Source organism: Natrix helvetica, assembly GCF_964273705.1.
Source record: "Natrix helvetica genome assembly, chromosome: 1".
NCBI lineage: Eukaryota > Metazoa > Chordata > Lepidosauria > Squamata > Natricidae > Natrix > Natrix helvetica.
This window is the reverse complement of record NC_138548.1, coordinates 294,415,082-294,436,817: the sequence shown is the minus strand read 5'-3', so window position 1 is coordinate 294,436,817 and position 21,736 is coordinate 294,415,082. Positions and strand designations below refer to the sequence as shown.

General features: G+C 44.2%; 1 protein-coding gene across 2 annotated transcripts in view; it reads left to right on the top strand.

The window, feature by feature from the left end:
- UBA7 (ubiquitin like modifier activating enzyme 7) overlaps window positions 1-21,736 on the top strand; it is a 69,918-nt gene extending 48,182 nt beyond the window's left edge. For both annotated transcript variants that reach the window (XM_081970985.1, XM_081970984.1), the window contains exons 18-25: window positions 2,170-2,244; window positions 3,256-3,451; window positions 4,448-4,557; window positions 9,289-9,375; window positions 9,711-9,905; window positions 18,318-18,419; window positions 19,465-19,559; window positions 21,568-21,736. In XM_081970985.1, coding sequence (XP_081827111.1) covers window positions 2,170-2,244; window positions 3,256-3,451; window positions 4,448-4,557; window positions 9,289-9,375; window positions 9,711-9,905; window positions 18,318-18,419; window positions 19,465-19,559; window positions 21,568-21,718 — 1,011 coding nt within the window. In that variant the 3' untranslated portion in view covers window positions 21,719-21,736. The remainder of the gene's footprint in view (window positions 1-2,169; window positions 2,245-3,255; window positions 3,452-4,447; window positions 4,558-9,288; window positions 9,376-9,710; window positions 9,906-18,317; window positions 18,420-19,464; window positions 19,560-21,567) is intronic.

Here is a 21,736-nt window from a genome sequence, read left to right as displayed (position 1 = left end):
TGCCCTCTCTGTCAGGGAGAACCTTTGTATTTTCCAGCCTATCACAGTGGTTCTGAGACTTAATTCCACCTTTATTCCAAAGATTAACTCCTACTTTCATAGGGCTCAGGAATTAATTTTGCCGGACTTCTGTCCCAACCCCTCTCATAGACAGGAGAAATCTTGGGACAAGCTGGACATGTGGAGGGCCCTCCGTATCTACATACAGAGAACGGCGCCCCACAGAAAAATGGAGGCATTGTTTGTCTCCTTCCAGCCTTCTGCCATGGGTTCACGGGTGTCCTCTTTTTGTTTTTTCAATTTTATTAACAAACATGTAAAATACACACACACAAAACTTAGACGTACAACACATTTACACAATGCAATACAAACAGGAGCTTCCTGTTTTTTCTAATAGCAATTATCAATCAATACCGCTCACCTTATTTCCCCTTCTATTATATTTCATTTGGATTTCACCATTCTTAACTCTCTTATTTTACTCATAACTATTATTTTTGAGTTTTGTTATATTTCTTCATTGATTCTTGTTTCTTTCCTCCATCCACCTATACCATTTATCCCATATCTGATAGAATTCTGATTCTTATTTTCCCTGAATTTCTTCGGTTAATTTGTCCATTTCAGCACAGTTCATAACCTTTCTTATTATTTCATTTTCACTTGGAGTTAGTTTGTTTTTCCATTTCTGGGCAAAAGCAGTCCTTGCCGCCATAATTATATGTAATATTAAATACTGGATTTCTTTTTTGTATTTCGCAAACATTATTCCCAATAAAAAAATTTCAGGTTTCCATTCTATTTTAACCCCCGTTATTGCCTCCAGCCAATTTTTACATACGGAGAACGGCACCCCACAGAAAAATGGAGGGATTGTTTGTCTCTTTCCAGCCTTCTGCCATGGGTTCACGGGTGTCCTCTTCTATTATTGGACGCTGGTTGCGAGCTTGTATTGCCAGAGCTTATGAGGCGAAGGGCAAGCCGGTGCCCCAGGGGATAATGGCTCATTCAACTAGGAGTGCGGCGATCACGGCCGCATGGAACACTCAGGCTCCGATCGAGGACGTTTGTAGAGCTGCAACGTGGGTTTCCCCCTCACCTTTCATTAAGCACTACAGATTGGATGCGTTCGCATCTGCGGAGGCATCATTTGGGCATAGGGTGCTGCAAGGAGTAGATGTGCCCTCGGGTACCACGACCAGTGAGTTCCCGCCTAGGGACTGTCACTTTGGTATGTCCCACTCCTGGACCCTCCTGTGCCATCAGCTGGAGAAGGAACTTTGGTCCTACCTGAAAGTTCTTCTCAGCGTGGCGCAGGACGGACCAGGTCCCACCCTAGTTATTGTTTTTTGGTTAGGTCCGTGTCCCTGGGGGCTACTAATGCTGCGGGCAGGGCCTGTTCTTCTTTTGTTTCTCTAGTTGGAGCTGCGCCTCTTCGGAATTGGATATCAGCAGAGGAAGCTGGAGGCGTGGCTTAAATTCTGACTCAGTCTCTTGGGCAAATAAGGATTGAACAACCCACTCCTGGACCCTCCTGTGTCACGCTGAGAAGAACGTTCAGGTCGGACCAACGTTCCTTCCACTCAGGATTGAAAGTGCCATTGAAGGATTACTGTATCTGTGAATTATAATACACAGTTTTTTCATGGCTTTTCATAAAAAGATTCAAGGAAGGGTAAAAAAAAAAGCTAAGGCCCCATTTTATGCATTCAACTTAGAGCTCTTTGGTAGCTTCATGGCCTCAGTTGCAGATTCCATTGCACTTTCATTCCCCATTTTTCCTCACACTGTAATTTATGTTACTGAAAGTGATACTACCATGGTTATATGCGTCTTATCTTTTGGATGCTAAAGCATTGTTCTTTTATATAACCTTTTTTTGCCCCTTAATGGAATGTAACAGTATTGTCAGAAGGAGGCCCTGGATGTTTTGGAGGAATTAAAATATATACAAGTAAAATATACAGATGGTACAGATAGTTCCTTCCAGCCACATCTACTACTTCTGAGCACTTATTCTCTCTTCCATGGCTAAATCTTCTTACTTCAGGCTGCAAAACTTACCTGGCTCAGTTCCAGCCTTTGATCAGTGGAGTTTCCTTCCTTGAACTTCTTTCCTGCACCCCATGTGGCTTCCTGACTGACCCCATCTACCTTTGTCCCCAGGAGACAAGCTCTGGATTTCCTTTCTGGTCCGGATCCAAGCGATGCCCAAAGCAACTCCAGTTTGATTACAATAATGTGAGTGAGTTGTTCAGCTTGGGAACTGGGGATTCTAGAAGAGAGCAGATTTTGTCTTCTCAGTAAGCATCATCAAGGGAAGGTCAAGACATTTCCTCTGTTGGGTGACCACTCGCATTTTAATGTTCAAAGGATAAAAGTAAATGTTAAAATGGATACTAAAAGTAAAAGTACACATTCACTCTCATGAATACACACATACATATTCAATGAATGAGAATTGTTTGTTTTTATTATTTCCTAGAACCGATGGCAAGCAATTCACAATAAATACATTTATTTATAAATGTGTCTTCTAGTCTGAAATATATTTTTCAGACTAGAAGACACACTGGACTAGAAGTCTCACCTAGATTTACAGGAGGAAAACAAAATGGGCCTGTTTTTGGCAAAAAATGGGATATGCAGAGAGCCCTGCAGAGTGCCCCGAAATTTTCATCCACTTTTAGGGAAAGGGAAAGTGCGTCTTATACCCCCCAAAATACGGTAGCTTAAAAAGAGTAGTCTGTAGAGATTCTCGGTCATGCAGGTCATGGCTGTCCCAAAGGTTCTTTTTTCAGGAGCCAACTGGACTTTCTTGATTTTTCTTTTGAAGACGTTTTGCTTCTCATCCAAGAAGCTTCTTCAGCTCTTGACAGGATAGTGGGGAATGGAAGGATTTCATAAAACAAGAGTATGAATCCAGAAATGTTTAATCAACAAGAGAAACAAGAGAAAGACTAGTTCATTTCAAACTTGCCTTGGATAGTTCAAAGGAGGATTGGAGAATGCCGTCCCTAAACCCACTGGTTCTCGCAGTCGTAGTTGCAAGCTGCATTAGGTGATGTGATGTGATATATTGATCATATAAGAGGGGAGGGTTGGATTAACTGAATGGTAGGGGATTTATTTTTGGAGGATCACCCAATGCTTCCAATTGCTGATTATGAGAAATAAGAACTTAGGGTTTCAGTGGGGAAAAGGGGTATATTGGGTTCTGACTCTGCTAAAGCTATCTTTGGATTTTTATAGACCACTCACAAGACCTTCATTGTGTCTGCCGGTCGCCTCTTTGCCGAGACACACGGGCTGCGTGTTCATGAAGATGAAGTTGAAGCTATCACTTGCCAAGTTCTCCTTGAGTTGCATCTCCCACCCTTCCACCCACGTGAAGGGATGCATATCCCTACTATGGATGAGGAGATTCCAACATTACCAAGTGCCTCTAGTAAGAAATCGATGAGATCAATGATACCGTGTTTGTCCAAAAATACGACATGTCCTGATAATAAGGCCATGCCACATTTTTCTGGTGGGCAAAAATATAAGCCCTCCCCCGCAAATAAACCCCCTGGACAACCCCCCACTTCTGGCCAGGCAGAGCGCTGCTCACCAACCTAGCGGTATCCTGAAGTTGCCAAGCCGCGGGAACCAGGGGGGGAGGCAAAGATGATTGCGTTGCTTGCCGCCTTCAGGATACCGCTAGGTTGGTGAGCAGCGCTGTGCCCAGTTGAAGAGGGGGGCTGCCGGGTGGCTGCTCTCTTGTGAGCGGGCTCCCAAAGAGCCGGGCACAGCAGCCACCGGCAAACCCCCTTTCCAGCTGGGCACAGCGCCATTCACTGACCTAAGGGTATTGCCAAGTCGTGTGAGTCGCCTGGCTCTTGCGTCTTGGAGCCTTCGAAATGCCAGTGAATGGCGCTCTGCACAGCTGAAGAAAGGGGTTGCGCGAGCGGCTGTTCTGCTCCCACTCTCGGGCTTCCCAGCCTCATGATGCCCTGGCCCAACTCTCCCCACAGAGCCAGAGCACCTCCGCTGCCGCCATCCCAGCATGGCTTTTTCGGCAGCTTCCAAACTCAGTCTTCCAGCAGTGGCTGCTCTGGGCATACGCTCTATGGTTGTGAGTCGGCTGCCGGCAGAGCATACTCCCAGAGTGTACAACCATAGAGCATACGCCCAGAGCGGCCACTGCCGGAAGACTCAGTTTGGAAGCTGCCAAAAAAGCCATGCTGGGATGGCGGCAGGGGAAGTGCTCTGGTTCTGTGGGGAGAGCTGGGTAGTCAGAAAACTAAACTGCTTCCATTAGCTCCTAAAGGTCCTTCTGCTGATCTTAATTAAAATGTGGGTGGAGGTTATCATTGAACATATAAAGGGCTTTAAACAAGCAGTTGTTTTGTTCATTCCATATATCTCAAATGATCTCACTTGGACTAAATACGTCTTTTAGATCAGACAATGTTGATAGAACTGAAGCGAGAATTGGGAAAGCTAAGAGAGGAGCTTGAAAAAGACAGCATCCTCTTATCTGGTCATATGGTGCCACTTCACTTTGAGAAGGTATGGCTATGCTTGTTTATTGCATCTTGCTATGTATCTCTTTCTATGTAGATCTTGAGTAAACCATGTTGACTCCACTATTCCAATTGTGACCCCGCTCTCCAGCAGTTCTGACAATGCTTCTTCATCCTGGATCAGGCAATTTCAGTTTAGAGCTCAAACACTTTACTGAGATGACTCATAAACTGATTTTCGCATTGTCCCAGTATCTGTAAAGAGCAAGTATGAACAAGAGCCACACGGTTTTTTAAACATTCAGTGCTCAAATGCTGAGTTACAAAAAACACTCCCTTTGTATCACGTACACAAAATGTAGGATTATGACTCCAAGTCTGAACTACAAATCGGATGGCTCCTGGCTCTGAACCTCACCTTTACTGAGAACTCATTGGATAGCTTCAAGTGGGCTGAGCAACTTCTTTTAGATTGAAGGAAGTGTTTGGGCTTTAATGATGTGTGGGGGCCCTTATTCCCAAAAGTGGGTGAGGCCAGGGCATGTTAAACGGGCAGGAATCAATCAAAACCCAGATAAGGCTGAATTTAGGTCATTTTGACAGCACAACGTCCCATGTACCTAATGATTTCCTTGATTTATTTGTAACTTAAATGTGTAGGTAAGTTTTAGATGGACTCTGAGGAAACATAAGGCCTTCTTTCCAGAAGAAAATTCTCAAGAGAAAAAAGGAAATAATCAGGCTTTTGGAAGCTAAGTTATATGTTAAATTTGTGGTGGAATCCCACAAGAGACGATGGTGGGAACTTGTGACCTCAAGACTCAGACATGCTACTTAGAACCATTGTCTTCATATCAGACCCAAACCATATCTGGATAAACTGCTCTTTTGAGTTGATAAAGCTACACTCCCGGCCACACCTCTCTAAGAACTAAGTTTTCTTGATCACAGACTTAATTCTGAGCCATGCATAAAATGAAGACAAAATAAAGTCAGAAGGATTGTTGGTCTACATTCATTCTTATCTGGGTCTGCCGAATGAGAATGACGGAGACTGGAGAACGGGGAGGTGCTTGAATGTGAAATGATAAGGAACATTTAAGGAAAACGGTGGGTTCATGCCAAGGGTTTTGCTCACCCTTGCTATCAGAGACTCTTAAAATGAAAGTTAAGCTGGATAATGAAAGCGGAGCTGACTTTTCTGTGTACAAAGAACACCCGTCAGCACTGAGTTACGGCCTTCCTCAGCTTGCTCACATCTTGCAGTAGGAAGTCTGTTTTATTTAGCAGGGGAGAACATTGTGATTGAATGATATTCCTTGTGTGCAGAGCAGTATTGGAACAGGCCCACAGCTGCTATGAGCCAAACTCTTTGCATACAGTGGGCATTTGTCTGCAGAAATGCAGTTGTAATGTAGGAATCTTGTGAGGATTATATCCAAATATGTCATCAGCTGCCAGGATCGAGGTCCAGATTTTAGTTAAGGTGGAATATTTTCCTTATATTGCCATTTCAGTTGAAAGTTGCTGTCAAATGCTCCTAATAGAAATCTCATTTACGAGTCAGGCTTAGTTGCTTTGACCTTTTCCATGTTTTGGAGGCTACTGTTTCTGGAGCTTTGAGTTATAATTGAGTTGACATTAAGGATTGAAGTTTCTGAAGTTTCTAGAAGAGAGAAATACCATTATTTAAGAACACAAAATGATATGTAACTCAGGTTAAGTGCCTAAGGGCTAAGGTACATTTTGCCATTCATTCTATTAAACAAATTGTTTAAAATTGTAGATATGTATTTCACACTATTTATAAACCACCTCAATCCTGAAGGGCTCTGGAGGCATCACAACATAAAAGAAAATATGAAATGTAACAGTGCATATTTTGTAGCCAGAGTTTGGATGCCCTCAATTGAGACCAACTGGGGCCAAAGACATCTTGATTAGTCCAGATTTGAACTGTTAACCTAAGAGGGTATGAACTGAAAGAGTGTGTTCCAAAGAATGAGGAATACCATGAAGAAAACGTACACCAGGGTAGTCCTTGACTTATGACCATTCATTTAGTGACCGTTCAAAGCTACAAGAACCCTGAAAAACATGACTTATGACCAGTTGTCCCACTTTTAACCATTGCAGCATCCCCACAGTCACATGACCAAAATTCGGTTGTTTGGCAACCGGCAGTATATTTACGATGGTTGCAGAGTCCCAGGGTCCTGGGATTGTCATTTGCAAACTTTCCTAGAGAACCTCCGACAAGCAAAATCAACGGGGAAGCCAGGTTCCCTTGAACAATCACATGATTTACGTAACAACCGCAATGATTCGCTTAACAACGGTAGCAAAAAGATAATAAAATGGGGTGTGACTCATTTATCAACTGCTGTCCTTAGCAACAGAAATTTTGCTCTCCATTGCAGTCTTAAATTGAGGGCTACCTGTAATCTGGTCCACAGCCATATATTTCTTGTGTGGGTGTGGGCCCTCCACAGATGCAGCCATTGATTGACCTAGCAAAGCAGATCCATTTCGACAAGGAGTTTCCTGCGTATCCTAACGCTGCATCATGAAGAGTGTTTTTTTTTTTAAATATCATTCAGACCAACTGATCAAAAGTATCATTATGTGTCTTCTGAATTTTCTGGAAGTCTATTGGCAATGAGTAACTTTAGCCTTGGATTTAGCTGGTGGAATTATGCCACAGCAGTCTAATTGCATTTTGCATCAACTCCAGCTTCAGTGTTGTCTCCAAAGGCAACCGTAACCTACAGCAGGTTGTGAGGATTCAAATTAAGATGCAGAAGATTCTGTCTGAGTTGAATCCCAAGAATATATGGGATTGAGATTTTTGTCCCTCCTGAGCCCCGTCATTTCCTCAAGTGGGTTAGGATTGAAGAGATTTCGAATAGTTACGCTCCCCCCAATATTCCTCCCTGGAATCAGGGACCAGGGTTGTCTCAGCATTTTAATCACACGCTTGCTAACTATGTGAATGGCATTAAACTTAGTTTGGCTCTAACCACCATTCGTTTCAGTAGAACGGATTTAAACATGTGCTTAAATTTGTACAACGTTGTGTAGATTATTGTCATTATTTTTGGGGTTTTTTTTCCCCATTTGGGCCCCAAATTACTTGATCACATTACAGTCTGTTGCTTCTGTTTATGAAATCGTTCTTCATAAGCCTGTAAAAAATATTATCATATCCCTTTGTTGGTGAAGAAACTTGGGCCCAGGTTAAGAAGGACAGCCATTCAAAGACAGATGTGCAGTTCCAAAAAACACGGTCATGGACATTGTTGTGAGTTTTCATCTTGACTGTATTCAGACTTTGGAAGTGCCAGGATGTTGGAAATGAGTTGTGGATGATCCTGTTTCTCATTATCTTTCTGATAACTTCTTCTTCTGCTGCATACATGATCAGACCTAGTTACCTGCTTGACAGAGCAACACTGCATACTAGGACTTCCTGATTAGACTACTGCAATGTGCTCTCCATGGAGCTTCCCTTGAAGACCATGCAGAAGTTACAACTAGTCCAGAATGCAATGGTGTACTTTGATTTGCTCGTAGTTGCACTGTCTCTCATTTTCTGTCGGAGTGCAATTCAGGCTGCTGGTTATCTTTTAAACTCTGCAGGCACAAAATCAGGTTATTGGTAGAACTGCCTCTCCCTGAGGATATTTCCCTTCTCCACTAGATCAGATTGGGAGGGCATGTCCCCTTCCCCTGGATGCTGCCATCTACTAGGGCCTTTCCATTGCAGCCCCTGCTCAGTGGAGTGTCCCTCCTGGGATCCAACTTTTAGCCTTCCAGAAAGCTGCAAAGAGCTGGGCTTTTCCCTTGGGCGTCGGAGCTTGGTGATCGCTTTGTCCGATAGATTGGATATTGTTGATTAAGGAACTCGGATTTTGGTTTTACTGTTTCTTTGGTTTGCAATATTACTGTAAGAGTTGTGTTTCATAAAATGGCTGGCCTTATAACGCTTATCAATTAATTATTAATGAATCAGACCACCATCCTATTTTTGCAGTACTTATACAACTTTTTCTACACAGTTTCAAGTCTTTAAGAAGATGTTGGATAGCCATTTGTCTGAAACGGTACAGGGTTTCCTGCTTAAGCAGGGGGTTGGACTAGAAGACCTCCAAGGTCTCTTCCAACGCTGCTATTGTATTGTATATTGTATGGCTTACAGTTCGCGTTTCCACTTTTTCACATTCTCCCATCTCCCACTTGAAGCTGCCTTTGGTTCTTCCCAATTCAGAAATATTCCAGAGACACCCAGTCTGAAGTGCCTGTAATGTATCGTTGATATAGGTTGGATAGACAAAAGGGGCAGCCATGTTTTAAAAAATTGTGAAATAGGTTTGTCACGTGGGAAGAAAGAGGATAAGGAGGAAGGGAAAAAGACTTGAAGGCACAATTCCTTAACCAAGTCAAGGGCAACCTTTGTATTGCAGCTGCTCCGGGCTGTGGAAACTTATTTAGCTACACACTGTTTTCCAAGATTGCACAATACGTTGCACGCACGCTGTTTTTGCAGTCATTGGTGTTGTTTTCCTTTACTAAAAATAAACCCTCCAAACATCGTATCTACCCTGCATTACCACTTTTTATGCCTTTTCTTTACAGTCTATCCAAGCCCAACTGTTCTTTGTTTTTCCTGATTTTTGTAAGGATTACAATCACTTTTGTCTCTTTCCCATTGAGATCTGTTACTGTTACTTCCACCACTTCCTGGTTAGGACTGATTTTGCCATTGTTGGGCCCTCAGGATAAGGACTCCCATTTGGATTTCATCATGCATGCAGCCAATCTGCGAGCTGAGAACTATGGCATCTCTCCAGTGGATAAGTTCCAGGTGAGGCTTTGTTTCTCCTCTCCCCTCCCTTATTGCCAATAAATGAAAGACAGAAAATGGGGAGCTGAGAATGGGGATATTGGAATGTTTTAGAAGTCCATGCAGCAAAGTTGCATTAATTCTTTACTAGTCAAGAGCAGGAGGGAAAAAACAATTGGAAGCTTGGGGATAGAGAGTCTATCAAGGGAATGGAAGTGGTAGAAGCTGCCAGTTCCTTAGCCAAGGCTCTTGAGAAAATCCTTCCCCAGTGCTTGCTACCTGCAGAACGCCTTCCTGCAAGAAGCGGCTTTCTCTCCCATCATTTCCATGGTGTCTATCCAACTTCATTTCAATAGGCCAAGAGGATTGCGGGCCAGATTGTACCTGCTATTGCCACCACAACAGCTGCTGTAGCTGGCCTGACCTGCCTGGAGCTTTACAAATTGGTGTGGCAGCACAAGGATCTCAGTTCCTATCGCCATGGCTTCCTCCAGCTCGCTGAGCCTTTCCTCGATCGCTCCCAGCCTGTGCCATCTCCACAAGCATACAAGGTGAGGGCTCTGTGGTGATCCTGTTTTGGGCTCTGAATTCATCATGGTTTGAAAACGGGAGGAGATTAGATGGGTCTCTTTTTGTGTGCTAGTCAAAGATGAGAACAAGCAAGAAGGAACTCCAGAGGAGTTCTGCTGGAATACCTGGATGTCTAAAAGGCTGGAAACAAGGGGTTGCTGTAGTGCTGGGAGCCAAATCATTCTGGACAGAAATCATGTTGCTTTGCGCTAGTAAACAAGTGATTTCTCAAGCGCCATGGATGTTGGTAGCCATCTTGGTTTACAGTAATCTCGCTACATTGAAGGATGGAATGAAGAGCAATGGTTCACTCCTGTTTCATGCTGAAAATAGTCTTAAGGGTGGTTTTGGCACTAAGTATCTGTGATCACTTGGATATGTGGGTACACACCCTCTATTCCTGCACTTTTGCTGGAATGTTTGAAGACACTATCATGAGTGGCTGATTTTTCTGACACAAGCCTGTTTCCAGACATTGCAGCAGAAGAATGAAAACTGGAAGTATGAAGCCCTTGATCTTCTGGCATGTGTTCCTGTTCTTGGCTACAGCTTCCAGCCACAGTTCCCTCCTGGAAGTAGGGTTTATAGCATTAATTAGAGATAGTGCATTGCTCTGGGTGTTACTGGCAGCAAAGGTTCAAGGTAGAATGGCTGCCTTGTATCTTTTAGTGTTTTCTTAAAAACAATTATTATTTATTTATTACTAAAATTTATATAGCCATCGAAGGTGACTCTTTAGCATGTGGGGGAGAATGGACTCCACGCTGCAGATGCTGCCAACCTATTCTACGCAGTGCCATCTTGTCCCTCCTGTCTGGGCACCAGAAGTGCATTGCTTGGCCAGACCCGACGTGAGGGGGCTCTAGCTCTGCTCACTTCAGCTGCTGCTGACCCTGCCTTTCCTGAGCCCCTTCTGGCAGACAGACGGTGAAGGAGATCCAGTTTCAGAAGCTGATGCCTGGAGTGTATATCAACCCAGCAGCAGTGCAGAAGGACAGGGATGGATAGGTACCTGAGAGCTGTCAGACACAGGAAATGGTCTTTAACCTGCAGCTGACATTCACAGCTGGGGCTAAGCTGCACACCAAGCCTGAGTGCCAGCACCGTGTTTTCTTTTGGCAGAAACCACGGATGCCAGCCCTGAATCTCTCCACACACCTTCATTTTCTCTCCAGGTACGAGATTCAATAAAGTCAAGGTAAATTCAAGCTGAAATGGTGCTGTGACTGAAAGGGAGCACATGTTAACAGAATCATAAAATCATACAGTTGGAAGAGACCTTGGTGGGCTTCTAGTCCAACGTCCTATCCAAAGCAGAAGTCCTTATACCACCCTAGACATCCCATCCTTATACCATTGTCCAGTCTTTGTTCTTAGAGAGAAGTCACAGAAATCTCACAGACGTCTTCAGAACAACCTTAGAATTCAGATGCATCCCCTCTTGCCATCAAAGTGGTTCTTGTGGATAATAATAGTAGAATAAATGACATTGCTGTAAAAAAAACACCTTCTTGCATTGAAAAAGTAGTGGGCAAAGGTATAAGCTGTGAGGGAAAACTATTTCATTAAATCAAAACTATCTCTAATATATTGAAAGTATGACATTATCCTACCACTGTCAATGACAGGATCCACCACCAGACAGTTTGTCTATGAGGTTCATTTATTATATCTTTCTGATTTTCTTATTAAGCTGAATTTATTAGGATTTCTACATGATTTTTTTCTAAATGCTGACTAGCTTAGATTGAAGATGGAGTTGCACATTCAACTTCCTTCCTTCCCCTCCCTCCCTTCTTCCCTCTCTCCCTTCCTTCCCTCCCTCCCTCCTTCCTTCCTTCCCCTTCCTCGCTCTCTCCCTTCCCTCCCTCCCTCTTTCCTTCCTTCCTTCCTTCCTTCCTTCCTTCCTTCCTTCCTTCCTTCCTTCCTTCCTTCCTTCCTTCCTTCCTTCCTTCCTATTGATCGGCCAATTATGCTAGGGTATGACTTCTTCCTGGCAACTCTTTTTAAAGCACTTTGCCATTCTTTTTCTCTTTTTTCTAGCATGAATGCAGGGGAGGTATATTTATGCTCACCCAGAATACACATGCTGAGACTTTGGGGGTGCCTCTACTGTTGTCATCCCCAGGAAATCGCCTTGGCCCTCTATGGCTGGGGCTGCGACTATTCTTGGCTTCTTTGCAATAGCTCCCTTTTCTGGAGAAAGAAACCAGAGCCAGAATAGGGTGGGGGAGAGTGGAAAGAGCAAGAAGCTAAATTAAGAGCGTCTGTTTGAATAGAGGCCTTTTTGTCTTGAGTTTATGGAGTGAGAGGCTGGGGCTTCCTGCTACACAGGAAGCACAGATTGGAACCAGATTGGTAGGAGAAGGGAGGGCCAGCAGGAAGGGAGGGGGGGCTTCAGCTTTCCAGGGCTTGAGCTGTCAGGCCTCTGTTCCTTCCCTCCTGGTTCAGATCATGCTGCATGGCCCCAGGGCTTGGTTACACACACACACACACATACACACACACCCGCCATCTAGCATTGCCAAATGTTGTATATTTTTAAAGGGTATCTCAGATTTCTAAACAGCACAGCTCTGCAAATGGCCCCTGCAATGACCAGAGATTCAATACTTCTGTGGTGAAAGGGGGTGGGGTGGCCTTGGTAATGAAAGTTTGTGACATTTTGAATTGGAAAAATCTTCGCTCGGCAGCCATGGTTTATCCAGCTGGGGAGGCCTATACCAAGCGAAGCAGGATACTTCAAGGGGCTTAGAGGCTGTGGTGCTCAGGAGGCAGATGGGAAGGCGATGCTTTGAACGGTGCAATTTTGAAGCCTCCTTTGTATAATTTTCCATAGGATTCAGGGAAGTTTGCCTTCCTTTTTCATTGTCAGTGGTTTTACCATGGCCACCTCTTCACTTTCTCAAAAACAGATTTGATAGGAAAAAAAGATGGAATAGAGAGGCAACACCTACGATTGCCAGAGTTGGGAGCTTTCTCCCTAGGTCCGTGATGGCGAATCTATGGCACAGGTGGCACACGGAGCCATTTGTTAGGCATGGGAGTGGTTGCCCTGTCAGCTCCAGCACACATGCGTGCACTGGCCAGCTGACTTCGGCCTTCATTTTCAGCCGTTTTTAGACCTCCGGAGGCTTCAGGGAAGCCTCCCGAGGGCCTCCAGAAGGCAGGGAAGGCCGTTTTCGCCCTCCCCAGGCTCCTAGAAAGCCTCTGGAGCCTGGGGAGAGTGAAAAACTGATCCATTGCACGCAGAAAGCAGGGCAGGGTGGGGGTCGCGTACACATGTGCAGGGCGTTGCACGCATAGAATTATGGGTATGGGCACACCTGCATACGACCCCCCTGTGTTCCCCCTGCTTTGGCACGCGATGGGAAAAGGGTTAGCCATCACTGCCCCAGGTGCACCTCTGGATCTTTGGCATGTAGGAAGCTACCTTATACTGAGCGAGACCATTGTTCCATCAGGCTCCCTGTTGCTGGGAAGGATGGGCTGCTCTTCCCCTGGGTTTGAGAGTGGAACCTTTCTCTACCGGAGACGGACATTGAAACACAGAAAAAAAGTTCCCCTCTGAGGCCCTGTCTCCAAACACTGATAGGTTCAGCTGGGATTCTCGTCAATGTAAAATCTGGTAGAGAATCATGGAAGTTATAGTCAAAGAAGTCTGGAAAACCCCATGGTGGAAAGGTTTATTGAGCTCCCGAGTCCCTTTCGGGAGAGGGGGCGGTCTATAAATATGAATAATAAATAAAATAAATAAATAAATAAAGCTATGTTACTTCCGTGGGATGATTTGCAGCAAAGCCACAAAGGTTCCCGACTGAACTGTTTACCCTCAGAGTAATTAGGTTGAGTCCATGATCAGAGGTCTCATTAACCGTTTTCACTACCGTCGCTCCCACTCAAGCCGTACGCTTGACAGCTGTTGATGGATTTCAAAGTTCTGTTAACAAAGTAGGTCCTACAGACCTGAAATCTTACCACAGCTTTTCTCTGGCACTGCCAACCTATTAGAGAACAGCAACAGAGAAGACAGGGTGGCAAGCCTGCATTAGCACCAGAGGGCCATTTAGGAAGATCCATCTTGCTTCTTTTTCAGCCGCGTGAATAAACCCCCGGAGTCCCTGATTTTATTCGTGACGTCCGCTATGTGAAATTGGAGTGAAAAGGGAGGAAATGGGGGAGAGGAGGGCCCAGAGAGGGAAAAGGAGCAGCAGCATCAGGAGATGGGAAGGGGGATAGATTTGCAAAAGGAATGGAGAGCTGAACTGAATCCAAGAACTTGTGGAGTTGGTTAAGCCGCATATGGGAGTCATTAGTTAGCAAGGGCTGGTGATTGGGGGAAGGCAGCTCTTATCCTGGCGCCAAAGGATCCCCCCCTCCCAGATTCATTGGAAATTTGTTTCTCATGTGAAAGCAGATTTTGGGATGGGGGTGGGCTAGGAAACAACATTTTAGAGAACTGACTTGAGTAGGGGAAATCAGAAAGAACAATGCTGTGGCGTGGGAATCAAGAGTTTTGGGAGCAATGGTTAGCTTGGAACCTCAATATTCTCTCTTTCTATCCACATAATCCACTCACACACCCGTCATCACCTTGTAACCCTGGCTTTGAAGAGTGATCTTTTGACAGGAACAAAAAAAATCCCCCAAAGTCCTTCCTTGACTATGGATGGGACTGTTCAATTTCCACTGTCCCTGCTGTCTGTGGTTAATCCCTTGGCTGTAGAAATATAGAGGCAGAAAAAGAAGAAGAGGAAGAGATGAACAGGAGGTGCAAAGGTTTTTCAGCAAGTGTGAGGGAGAGGCCAAGTGGCCATATGGCACCTAGGAAAGAGGAGAACCTGTTCTTGTTACTAGCAACGTAAAGCAGCAAATGGAATAGGCCATATGGCCCCAAATGGTCAGGATAAGCTTAATTAGCTTCATATGCATTTAAGGATTATTTCCTACAGTTTGGGGACTCTGTTGTGTAATAACCTAAGTTGCATGATGGTTTTTTTCATTGACAACTCCCAGTGTAAATGAAAGTGTAAATGGTGCTATGCATCTTGAGTTCCCTTTCTTTCTACCCATTCCTTTTTTTATTTCCTTCTATGTGGGTTTGAAATAAAATAGGTAAGTGTTCTTACCTATTCAAATTGTCAATCCAGGAACCGTTGCTAAGACAGTTCAGTTACTAGTGAAACACATAAATGGAAGAGGGATGATTCTTCTGAAAGGAATTCCAGTCTTTCAACTATATATTCATATCACCTGTTCTGTGTGGACAGAAGTGCTCCAACCACCAGTCCAAATTGGTCTCAGAACTTGTGTGTGTGCAAGCATATATGCGTAGAGAAAGCGGTTTTAGATTCGATGGATGCACGGAAGATGGGAAGTTATGGCAGTGCTTGATCTGGTCAAGAATCTTGTCAAGGAGGAAATGTGGGTGCCACGACTGTACAGGACTTTTAAAAAGCTCAGGTTCACATCAACAACAAGGTCAACTATATGCATTCCACCTGAAGGTCCTGCAAAGCTGGCTCTGTTTCCACTGCTTCCTGCACCAAATCACCTTTGCAGGCAGCCCAGTGGAGCACTTGTGGAGACAGTTCAGTTTCTTTCACTATTGGGGGAAAAGAACAGGGATATGAAAGGAGCCCCCAAATGGGCATCCCCAAGGCAACGGTGATGTCACTGGTTGATCCTTTCACCATGGAAGAGCTTCAGTGCTTCCAAAATGGAAGTATAGTATACGGGGCGGGGAATGGACTATCCAAAGTGGCCTGTTTCTAATGTTTACAGAAATGGGCTTGCTTTGGCTGCTATGTGCTTTCTAGTGGGAAGATGCAGGATAATGGCTTTAGCATACATACTGTATGGCTGATCTCTTGGAACATGTAAAAAATGGCTTTCGGCTGCCCCCACCACCACCACCTTGTGTACCAGAGTAGGGAAAAGAACTTCAAAGTGTTCTAGGAAGTCTTACAACATTGCAGGATGAGTCTTGGATTTTAGTCCTCCTGCTCCCACTGAAATCATCCAGCCTGAAAAAGAAGGCTACCGTAAGGCCCAGTTCTTGGAAGCAATTCTCATCCTTACCCAGGTCTTACATTACTTCGTGACATTATATTAATATACCATCTGCTTTCTTCAACCTGCATATTATAATCCAAAATCATCTGGAAATCAGGGCACCTGGTACAGGAAACTTTTTAAGGCCTTCTCAGACCTTTTGTGCATTGAAGCTACACTACCCCGTCCCACTGAAAAAGAGTTGATTGAACTGAGGGATGGGATATAGTTTTTTTAGGTAGTCACAATGAAGAAGTGATCTCTTTCATTAGAGCTCTAAGCAGGAATCTAGTAGGTCGTCTATGGGGCTTTGGTAGATACCAATGCAGGTAGTCCTTGACTTACGACCACAAGTGAGCCCTAAATGTTTGTTGTTAAGTGAGGCGTTTTAAGTGAATTTTGCTCCATTTTACGACTTTTCTTCTCACAGTTGTTAAGTGAATCAGCGCAGTTGATAAATTAGTAACAGGGTTGTTAAGTGAGTGGCTTTCCCATTGCTTTTGCTTGTCAAAAGAATACAAGAGGTGATCGATCGCACATAGCAACGGTCACGAGTCAGTTGCCAAGCATTGCATGTGGATCACACCGGTTATGGGATGCTACGGAGATCATAAGTGCGAAAAATGGTCCTAAGTCACTTTTTTCAGTGCCACTGCAACTTTGAAAGGTCACTAAATGAACTGTTACAAGTCGAGGACTACCTGCACTCTTGGATTTAGATAGGGGAGGTGGAATTGTCCATACCTGCCATTTTGAAAAACAAAGAGGATTTCCTTAGGAGGCTTAGAGAAATGATGCAGTCCAAGCCAGCTCCTCCCTAACTGACCAGTCAGCTAGACCAGGACAGTATCCCTTTGTGCCGCCTGACCCCCCTACCCCCCACAAATGTCCCTCCAGTCAGGGCACTTCCTACTATGAACTAATAATCAGCTCCAATGGCTCCCTTGTTACTGGATGGGGTGTTTCTTGCCTGTTTTGCCTAGGGCCAACAATGCAAAGAGCAAAGGGGTTGGCAAGTTTTGGGGCCTCTTATGAAGAAAAGGATAATTGTATGTTGTCAGGACATCCATTCAATGTGTCTTTGTGTGATAGAAAGCTGTAGAACATGAACAAGTAAAAGAGGACCCTGTAGGGTCCTCTCTCTACTCTCTGCATCCAGTTTATGTTTCCAGAGATGAGAAGACAGACTGGAATGAACCAGATTATCCAGCGTTGGCTTCCCATGGGAGATGCAAGAGGAATGACTTCCTCTGCTCTACATTATGGCATTTCTCCCCCCCCACCACCCCTTGGTTTTAAATACATTAAGCTGTCTTTTCAGGAGGAGGACTGGTTTTCATTGGAAGCCTGCCATTTTTGTTTATCAGAATTCTGTTCTGCCCTTCCTCGAAGACTCTCAGATCTGTGTGTTTTAGTCTTACGATAACCTTGCGAGGTAACTGAGGGAGTTGAAAGGAAAATGACCTTCTTGGCCGCTCTAATTCTGTCTTTCCTTATCCCTATCAAATGCTCTCAACTGCAGCATCGCAGTGGCTTTTGGGGTGGCAATGATTAATTTTCCTTGCGGTTTGAAATGCTGGGTCTGATTAGAATTAGTCAAGTTATTATCTTTTATTTGTATTGGTTTTTCTTATGTTCCCCTTGGTTAGATTAAAGAGCCGCTGTTTGATACCTAAAACCTCTTCTGTGAAGGTATACTGCAATCCGTTCACCTCTTAACCTTGTTTTTGATAAGATGTGCGGTCTGAATTTCTAAGGTCCTTGACTATAAGAGTCTCTCCCAACAGCTATTTTTGTTATTAACATCTCACTAGAAAATGAGCTTGAATCGATCTTGAACTAGACATAATGTTCATCCTTTTAGAAAAAAAACTCCTCTGTATCCCCTTGTTTTACTAAAGTGATCAACTGATCTAGTGATTACTTGGGGCTAACAATCTACCAGTAAGGTGCCTTCAAGCTGCAATGTGAAATATAAGTCCCCTCATTTCAATGGATCTTAGGCCCTAGAAAATACCGTTGGGCTTATAACTTTGGTTATAATTATGTCCATGGGGATATACTTCCAAATGAATCTAAGACTTGACCCATTCTGTTCTTTAAGAAATGGCTTTTCTGAAAGCTGCCTGTGGCAATTTTCTTGAAGTGTACCAGCTGGGGTAGGGTTGTTGACACAGATCTTTTTTTTAAAAAGATCTCCATGCTACTGATAAAGTAGACTTCACAAATGCTTATACTGTAATAAATGTCTAGCTTTAAAGCGCCCTGAGACTCTTTGTTGTGGTAGGTTGCAAAAAGACTCAACTTGCTATTTCCCTGGAAATTTCTTTTCCCCCCAGTATCAGCAGAAGACATGGAGCTGCTGGGACAGAATTACTGTGCCTGGTTTTAATTCCAAAGGAGAAGTTGTTACCTTGAGAAAGATATGTGATCATATCCAGGTAAAGGCAATTGTTCCAATTTCAGGAACAAATTCTGGCAAGTGCCCAGGGGCATATCTTGGGGTGTTCAGTCCTACCCTCTGCTACTTCTTGTAGTAAGCGTGTTCTCCTCTTCCTTCCTTAGCAGACAGGGTTGCCTTTTCTGTGCAGAGGAAGAGATGTCTGGGCGTAGCTCCCTAAATGTGTACATTTGGCTTTCCAGTGTTACATCCAACCTCATTTGTGAACAGACATAAAGATGATTTTCGTCCAGTATTTCACATAGAGAGACCTTATCCTTATGGGATGTCCCCATTCTATCCCAGTGCCATGTTCTTGATTAGCCAATGTTGTGTTAAATATATTTCCTATTCCCTCATGTCTTGCAGCCTGGTTCTCCCAACTCATTCATATTGTTTGTTTAATCCTTCTTTGTTGTTGCTCATTTTCATTCCCATAATTGGATGTCCTATATTGTACACAATTGTCCCTCATTGCATTCTTCCAGCTTAGCCTTCTCATACTTGGTTACACTCCAGATCAGAGGTAGAATTCAGCAGGTTCTGACCAGTTCTGGAGAACCAGAGTAGAAATTTTGAGTAGTTCGAAGAACCAGTAAATACCACCTCTGACTGGCCCCAACTATTCTCTGCCACCTGAGTCCCAGCTGATTGGGAGGAAATGGGGATTTTGCAGTATCCTTCCCCTGCCCTACCCACCAAGCCCTGCCATGCCCACCAAGCCACTCCCACAGAACTGGTAGTAAAATATTTTGAACCCCACCACTGCTCCAAGTAGATGTTCTGTGATTCCCCAAGAGATAGCTAGGTTAGTTTTTCATTATGTACAAAGTACAAGAACATGTGGCATTTTGAAGAGTAGTCCACTCTTAGGTAAGAGTTGGAGATTATGAAGTTTTCAAACACATTTGCAGGCCACCACGTTAAGGAAGACTACTCTAGATCTTTTCTGTGTTCTTGTGAGCTGTTCCAACTTTATTTTGATTTAGTGGTCTTCAACTAAAGGATTTTAAAGTGATATTGACTGTGTTGACTGTTTTTCATAGAGGGAGCATGACCTTGTGCCTCAGAAGTTGCTATTTGGGACAGCCACTCTCTATGATAAGGAAGATGAAATCAAAGAGCAACAACCTCCTTCCAGGTAGGAATTTAACGGAGATATATCCTTAAGAATTGAATAATAACTTGCAGTCTGAGTGCTACACATTGTCCCCAACCCCCTTTTTTGCATCCTCCGGTCCTCCCTTTCTCCATACTGCCTAATTTTAGATTTCCAACACATATAGTAATAACTTGGTTGGAATGTAATAGGTTTAATATCATTAGTTAAAGCCATTTCTCAGACTTCTCTTATTCGCTGTATATCATCAACCAAGCCACTGGAGATTTGGGCCCTTAAAAACCTGTTATGTGGGCTCTGTTTTTAACGGATCATGATCAGAGGTGAGAGACCTGAGATTGTCTCCCTGCATGAACAACATTTCAGAAGGCATCCTATGATCCATAGAGAGATATTATAGAATCCTTGTCATCATAGCTTCAGTCTCTGGTCCCTAGAGCAGAGCCATTGGTGAGGCTCTAGCTAACCAAAGCAGGGAAAGCTCTTAGGAATTGAACTAACAGAAAAGACTTCTAATTTGGAGGTCAATTTATAAAAGCTGTACCAGCTTTAAATTCTAGATTCCATTCCCTGTCTTCCAGTATGTATATTTGTGTGTGTGTAAACACACGTGCGGCTGCCTTTCAGTCCTAAAAAAGGCTTTTATGACAGCTTAGTTATTAAAAATGCTATGTAAAAACAGATCAAACGAAACAAGTTCAATCTCAGTTTAATATGAAACACGAAACAAGGTTCCCAGGCTATCAGAGTCTCTTTCCATTAATCCTACACAAAGGGGGGCTGTTGGTGCCCCAGCAAAAGAGAGGCCTGGTTAGACAATCTCTAGGAATCCTTCCATCTTCCTTCCTTCATTCTGTGATTGCTGAGGTTGAATATTTGCTCTGTCTGGGCCTCTGCTTGCCCGGTTTTGTTGGCTGGAGAACAGCCCACTGTCCAGCTGTGCTTAGGAAGCCGGTCGACAGAGGGATCCTCCAGAGTGAAGGATAGGCAGGCCGTGGCTACCCCATTGCAGGGCCCCTACAAGTACAGCCTGGGTCCTGTATCTGCAGCAGCTGCAAAGCCTCTAATGTCCCGTCCCTTCATGCCGGGTAAACATCCTGCTGTCAGCACCTCCTCCTCAACTTCCTGGGGTAGACAAAGCTCATCCCAGCCTCAAGCAGGCCCTTCTGGGCTTCTGCCAACCAGAGGCAACTGTAGTCCCTTGCTCTATAATCTTTCCAGACTCCCTGGCAGCTCTCCTGCTTTCAGCACACTCACTTTCCTTCTGTCCACACCCCCTGTGCAAAACCAGTCCGCAGATTCTCCCAGGCAGAAGCTCTGCTTCCTTCCCAAGGAGAGAGCAAAACGCCTGCCTTGCTTTCTGCTCCAGAGGGCTGAGGTTACCAGGCAGAGAGCCTGTGTCTGCTTTGAGAACTTCAGCTGGCCTCTGGCCAAGGTAGGGGATCCTGGGAGCTGTTGTTCAAAAATATTCCCCATCCATGCTCCAGTATAAAAGCTTGGGGAGAGAGGGTATGGTGTTCCCACACCTCTCCTGATGGAGGCTAACATAATTTTAGTCCCTAATTCTGGAGCACCGTTCAGGCCATGCTTTGGGAACAAATGCAACCAGGAAAAGGAAGTGCGCGCTCCACATCTGGCTAATTGGATGCATCACATATTCCAACAATCACTTGCTAAGTAAAAATAGAGAGAAACGGCCTTTATTTCCTGCTTGCGGCTTTCTCAAATGCATTCTGTTGACTACCGTAGGTGAAGCAGAATATTAGACCGAGATAATGATGAATTAAGAAGCTTTGATGCGTCCCAGGCTTATGCCAAAAGCAACCCATGAAATCAAATCCCTATGTAGCGCCAGGTATTTCCCACCACAGCTCTGACCACACTTCCCATACTGACTTCCACCATGCAATTATGACAAACAGATGCTTTATATTTTCACTACATCAAGTGACAAAGGCCGCCCGTGCTTTCTGACTGCTCAGTCCTTCCGCTGGCACCATATTCATTTTTTGGTTTTTTACTTTCGCAGCCTGACGGAATTGATTCATGAAATCACTAGAAAGCCAGTCCCCAAGGAGTGCCGTCTCTTGGTATTGACAATGGTCTGTGAAAATGAAGAATTTGATGAAAATGTACCACCTGTTCATATCATGCTTCAACCAGCCAGTAGTGAAAAATAAATAAATTGTGTTAACAGA